Source organism: Panulirus ornatus, chromosome 32, assembly GCF_036320965.1.
Source record: "Panulirus ornatus isolate Po-2019 chromosome 32, ASM3632096v1, whole genome shotgun sequence".
Classification (NCBI taxonomy): Eukaryota; Metazoa; Arthropoda; class Malacostraca; order Decapoda; family Palinuridae; genus Panulirus; species Panulirus ornatus.
The window spans coordinates 1,864,187-1,871,048 of NC_092255.1; the positions used below are offsets into that span (position 1 = coordinate 1,864,187).

General features: G+C 42.5%; 1 protein-coding gene across 2 annotated transcripts in view; it reads right to left on the minus strand.

The window, feature by feature from the left end:
- Smr (nuclear receptor corepressor smrter) overlaps nucleotides 1-5,882 on the minus strand; it is a 155,706-nt gene extending 149,824 nt beyond the window's left edge. For both annotated transcript variants that reach the window (XM_071680803.1, XM_071680801.1), the window contains exon 1: nucleotides 5,517-5,882. In XM_071680803.1, coding sequence (XP_071536904.1) covers nucleotides 5,517-5,629 — 113 coding nt within the window. In that variant the 5' untranslated portion in view covers nucleotides 5,630-5,882. The remainder of the gene's footprint in view (nucleotides 1-5,516) is intronic.
- Between the last annotated feature and the right edge of the window lie 980 nt (nucleotides 5,883-6,862).

The following is a 6,862-nucleotide window of genomic DNA, read 5'->3' on the forward strand; positions in this document are numbered from 1 at the left end:
ACTCGCGAGTTCACTATATTCCTGTTCCTTGTTTACATAAAAACCTCCTTGTTCTGGCGAAGACAATTTTCCTTTTCAGTCCTTTATCACAGAACACCACATGTTGTCCAAAATTCATTTGCATTAGAAAGCAAGAAATGACACGTTGGGAAAAAATTAAATGGCTTTTGAGAAACGCGAACTACGCACGGATTCTGGTAATCCAGTTGGAACTTAATCTTTCCTACAAGTTACATAAAGCCAACACTAATGTAATCTATTCTACCTACGTAATTCCTTCATTAAAAACAAATGTATATGGGGAAAAAAAACGCGCGGTTGGATCATTTGATAAACAACGCATCAAACTAATGCGTTGTCAATATGAATATACAACCAGTAATCTCTACAACACAAGCAGCTAACGAGGTGCAGTACAACACTTGTGTGAGTAATGAGGCCTACAACACATAATAAACACGCACTTCACAACTCCTGATTATTGGAAAGCAAAACAACTGCAAGAAACAAAGTTGTACAACATGACTTTACCCACGACATAATACTTTCCACGATACCAAACGTGTGAATAACACCACGTTACATACCACCGTCACTTAGCCAACTTCACAACACATCCACCAAACAACCACTCGAGCTAGACAGCACTTACAACTATTGTACAAGAACGCCAAACTTCTAACCAACGAACAATGGAGAACTGGCCAGACGTAGACTACATCTGCACTACAGACATCAGACATAGTCTAGGGTCATTTCAAGTGGGGAAAATATAACACAGTTGCTTTACCACAACTTGACAGAGAGACATATAAAGATGCTATTATCATCATCATTATTATCGCTCTTCTTATTACACACCACACCATCCAACTTTGAGACGAGGCACAAAGTTATCTCTAGTGTGTAACAGAGAGAGAGAGAGAGAGAGAGAGAGAGAGAGAGAGAGAGAGAGAGAGAGAGAGAGAGAGAGAGAGAGAGACTCTTCCGTAACTTATCATTTACCCAGTTATTTACAGAGTGGTCATGTCTCTAACGAAGTTTGAGAGAAGGCCAGAGCCTCGGTTAACACACACAAAATCAATCAAGGAAACTTGAAAAACATAAGAATATGCAAATGCGACGAAAAAAAAAAATGGTTATTCCCAAAACTTGAATATAACTGGACACGAGACTTCATTTTAACTGATTTGAACTTTAATATCAGAGACAAAGTGTACACAAACTTAAAAGCCAGCAGGTAGGTCTTAGCAATTAGAATTTGAGAGTCTAAAATGTCTGTGATGTTTTAGTCACCCACTGAGATCTTTACCACTAGACTTAAAAAAAAAAAAGCACTTTTAATCCCCACACTGTATCACACACGAAATCCCTTTATGGACATCCACTGTTAATCCACGAATTCACCAAATTCACTACTTGAAATGCTTGTAGACACGTTGATTTAGGATTAATCACTTTAAATCCCTCTGTCTACGAACGCTTACAATCCAAAGAAAAAAAAAAAGATCATTGGGACACATCTGTTCTGTACAGCTGTGAATATTTCTAATCTAGTGAGAAACGAAGTATCACTTGCCTCCATCAGCCACCAACTTCAATCCTAATGACACATACGACTGGCAAATTGGAATCCGTAATTCGATGCGTATTTTAAATCCCATGTGATAAAGGCATCAAAACACACACACACACACACACACACACACACACACACACACACACTATGTGAACTTGAAACTCTTATTTCCATATAATGCTTTAATCCCGAGTCACGTTATATACTCAAGATATATATGATCAACACATAAGAAACTTAAAAATCCCAAATTACCTCACATACATTACTGCTCCGTACAAGCCTTTGAAACTGAACCTCATTAACGAATTGCGATTGCCATACATGGCAGCATTGTAACAACCTTACCGTACAAACACCTCACCTTTGTGTCTACAAGTATTATGATAAAAAAAAAAATTATATCTGGCAGTCAAAATCCATACCTGTGCGTGCACATGATATCTTCACAACTACAATCGTTAAGAATTCCTTTTAAGTGTTGCTGCTTTGGCGCAAGTTTGGAAAAATCCCAGAACGAACCAGTGACACCATTCCAGAAAGTACTACATGAATATTTCAAAAAGTTCTCTATTTTCAACATCATATAAAAAAAAACAAACAAATGACAATTTCAAATACCTTAAATTCGTCGCAATACAAATCCGAGATTGGCTATTCAAGAATCCGAAACTTAGAAAATATAAGAATAAAAAAACTCAAGTCGGAATCACCACTTCATTACGGTATATATAAGAACCGAATTCCACTCCCACCCCCCCAAAAAATTCCCACAGTCACACCCAAGCCTATGATCAACAATGACATTAATGCAAATCCCAAAATCCAGGACTCAAAATTCTAAAACCCGATAGCCAGCCATGCAGGATCACACTAGCTAACCGGAGATGCCAATGTTAAATATGAACATAATTAGACATTCTAGAATTGTCAGCCATTTGAATTGGTACAAAGTTATGCAATACTTCAACTATTTCCGTGACTGGCAACATCACGAGGGTTCATCAACTTAATAATCTTATACTGTCTCTTTATCACAAATTCATCTACAAAACCGCAACCTTAAGAACGAGCAAAAACCTCAAAATTACATTAATAAACCTTGAATTACAATATACATCTATCTTGGAAAGGATCACAATTTTGCGCGTGATCAAGATATTCCTATGAGTCCATTTTCCCCCGTGGACTCATAGGAATACATCTATCTATCTATCTATCCATCTATCAAACAATGAAAAACACTCAAGTCCACAAGGACCAAAGAGCGACCACATCTAGGTAACCCTAGACACACGACCATCATATACTTTGTGGGATTTCAAACATCTAGAACTTGAATCAACTCTTCCTATGTCACTCCACTCGTGTATTTCCACTACGTCAGCGAACACTTGGGATAGATTTATCCCAGCTATGCTCACTCTACTTCATCCTCCATGTATCGTGGATCACCACAAACACAGGTAGGAACTTACTAAGCCACTTGCCCAGGTTAGGTTCCTACGTGAGGCATCTAGCATTTATCTAGATGCTAGAGTACACCAAGAAATGCTTCCCTACCTGGCATGACCCAGCACTACAAAAACTGATTTCTTGCACTCAATCACTTCCCAACTAGCTCTAACCTGGCCCCTATATTGTACAACACTTCACTTGATTCTAGACACGTCATCTAGCACTTCAACTAGTGCAAAAACAACGTCACTTCCGTCGATCTTACTATGAAAATCCGGCACTAGAATGGAACGTAAACTAAGAATCTAACACTTCACTCCATCTTGAACATCTTTCTAGCATGTCACTCTTCGTCTTGGAATATCATCTAGCATTTCTAGTGATCCCAGACACGTATTCTCGCATCTATACTAAACAAAAAAATGTGAACTTAGATTATCAGCACTTGCTAGTCATCCTCCACAATTTCGCTTGGTTCTAGATAAATGTTCTACCAATCTGTGCACGTTCCTAGACTTCATGTTGCACGTAACGCGGTCCTTGAAAAATTCAACCAGCCTTTAACTGTCCTTAATAGAATCTAGCACCTCATACTGTTCTAGAAATAAGTAATGCCCGCTGTCCTAGTCAAAATGTTCCACTTCAGACCTTAAGATGTAATCTAGCACAGCAGTGGGAGTTGTAAAATCATCTCTCACTTTAACGTGTTTCGTAAAACTAGACTGGAATTCATAGGGTTCGACATACTAGCAACACTTTCTAGTCTCCATGCAACACCCTAGCACTTACTAGAACACACAACACCTATCATACGAGTCTGTTACGGAACTACACACTTCACTACACTGCCTCCAGACATGTATGATCTCACTACACTCCAGGTAACACCAAGCGGGACGATAGCACAAAAACATTCTCACCATCCATTAAATATAGACATAATTTCTACATCTTAGTACATACAGACGTACATCTGTGTCAGCACCATCTTAAATATTTAATATCTCTAAGTGAAGTTGCTCCACCCACACCATAGGTCGGACATCCAGCCTCCCATACACTAACTCACATACGTATGCCAGTCTTCACACCTGGGATGATGTGTGGTGCCCTGTCTGCTGTATCTTGCTGTCTGCCCAGGAGACTTGCTGCCCAGGAGACTGTCTCATATGTGTCTCCATCATTGGGACGTAAAGGAAGCTGTGTGTGTGTGTGCGTGTGTGTGTGTGTGTGTGTGTGTGTGTGTGTGTGTGTGTGTGAGTGTGTGTGAGTGTGTGTGAACAAGTGAGAGAGGGAAAGTAGAGTAGGAGAGATCAATGTCAGATCCTTCTTAGAATGAAGGGCAAAGAGAAACAGAGGAAGAGAGAGAGAGAGAGAGAGAGAGAGAGAGAGAGAGAGAGAGAGAGAGAGAGAGAGAGAGAGAGAGAGAGAGAGAGAGTTAGGAGGAGCGACAGGTGTAGAAAAGACAGAAAGAATAACTAAGAGCCGATGACTAAAGAGGAGAGAAGCACAAGATGGACAGACCACTGGAGGAGATGAAGAGGGGATATGCCAGAAGCGAAGACCAGAGGAACAGTACACACAGTGGGAGTGAGTGAGTGAGAGAGAGAGAGAGCGAGAGAGAGAAGGGAGGGAGCTTCCAATATGTACACTCACATTGACCAGTTCCTCCCACATATCCCTATGTACACACGTACGAGAGCACATAGCGCGTGTGCACCACCACATATAAACATACATGTACACGGCGAGTTTTTGATTCAGTGGAGGTCATGACGCGACGTTGCCGCACTTGAGTATGAAGGAGGAGGAGGGAGAGGAGGAGTGAGGAGGCGACGGCAGCAGCGCCGTCAGCACAGCGCCTCAAGTCTTCGCTCACGAGCACGACGCGTTGCGGAACTTTTCCTTCAACTAATAAAAAAATAAACCCCCACTAACCCCTCTTCTAACAACAACCACCCACCGAACCCCTCATCCCCCCCTCTCTAAACCTCTCCTCCCCTCTCTCTCTTTCTACTAACGTTAGATAGACGTTAGAAGGCGGAAATGATAGAGAGGGGAGGCGTTAGTGGCGAGAGAGAGGTATTCGGGGCGGGAGGCCAACCCCCACCCGTCTACAGCGTTGCCACGATCTCCGACCGTTGCTTCCTACACAACACGTATTTCGACACCAATTTCTGTCCCCCTGTCTCCTAGGGCATCCCTAGCCGCTTCTGGGGAGTGCTAGTGCTAGGAGGATGTGGCCACCGCCAGGGGACGACAGTCTCCATGTCGCAATATTGTGTCCAAACCAACTCCTTGTATACACGTCATTTGTTTGTTTGCCAAGTGCACCGGACTTTACTTGTTCAGGATGTCATCCTACGGTGTCCCAGCCATCCATCCTACGTTAACTCTAGGTTTACAGTAATCCTAGGACTGGTTCCCTAGCCGTCACGTGGCTAAGGCCGGGGAGTTGATGCTACAGCAGGACTTTTACCTTGATGTGGGCGGCGGATGTGCTGCTGGGGGACCTGGTGGCGGTTGTCGTCCCCCAGAATATAACATTTGAGGGGCATGAGCCCCCAGTCCTGCTAGCTTGACCGGTTCCATACGGGGGCTAGGCTCTTCTATGTAGGGCGGTCTGTACACCTGGGCGGGCGCTGCCGTGTCGTCATCATCTGGCCGGGTTATGGCGGCCCCTACACACTTCCTTGGCTACACACTGCTCGCGCACACCCCGACACTCTCCAACACTACACTCACTACACAGGCACCCACGGAAATTTGCGATTTTTGGACACAGAACAACGCACACGGCCGATGCGCGCCACTTCTGTCGACGACAAAATGGGCAAGTCCACTTTCTCGTGGGGGAGGAGGGAACACCGCAGCGCTGCCGCGTCTCCCTCTTCACAGGCGCGCACCCCACTATGCAACGTCGCACACCAACTTCTTCGCATATTTCCTCTACATCTGCTCACCTCCTTGCCATATTCACGACACAGACATTAATCGGGGCTTAGCCTCATCTATATGAGCCTGAGAACCAGCCAAGGTTCAGTCTGGGAAGAGAACTTTACAGGTGAATGAGACTTGCTCCGCATAGCTGGAAGGGTCGGCTTTCAGCGATGACTCTATAAATGAAGCTATAGGTACAGTATATTGAATTTTTATTAATTATTTTCTTGTCATATATCCCCCCCTTGTGAGATTTCTGGCGGAGACCTGCCCCTAACCAACGTACTTAACTTCGCCTCAACAGTTTGGGACCGAGAAATGGGGGAAAAATAGGTTGGCATGAATTGTGGGCAATATGACCATCATCAGTAAACATTACAACGTGGAAGACCTTTGCTTCCGTACGATTTTCAGTGAAGTGAGGGAGCAGCCAGCAGACCCGCACCACACACCACCACCACACACCAGCTACACTAGTGACTACAACCATACTGGCACACACGAGGCAAACTCTCATTATATATATATATATATATATATATATATATATATATATATATATATATATATATATATATATATATATATATCATATAGTCATTTCTACCTTATCATTTCCCTGATTCTATTATCATCCCTATAGCACATCTTCACTATATGTTCATCAGTGACTTCTATCTTATATATAAATCACTTCATTATTCCACCTTACGTATTGCTGTGTTTTCTACAAGTATCAATTTATATAGAATGTAGATGATGATGAACAAAAAAGAGAGGGATGGGACTAGAAAATAGTAGGGAAAAACATGGAAAAGAAAGAACTACATTTACAGAGGAGCAGATTTCATAGAATAGCATGTATGCTAAAGAATGAATATATAT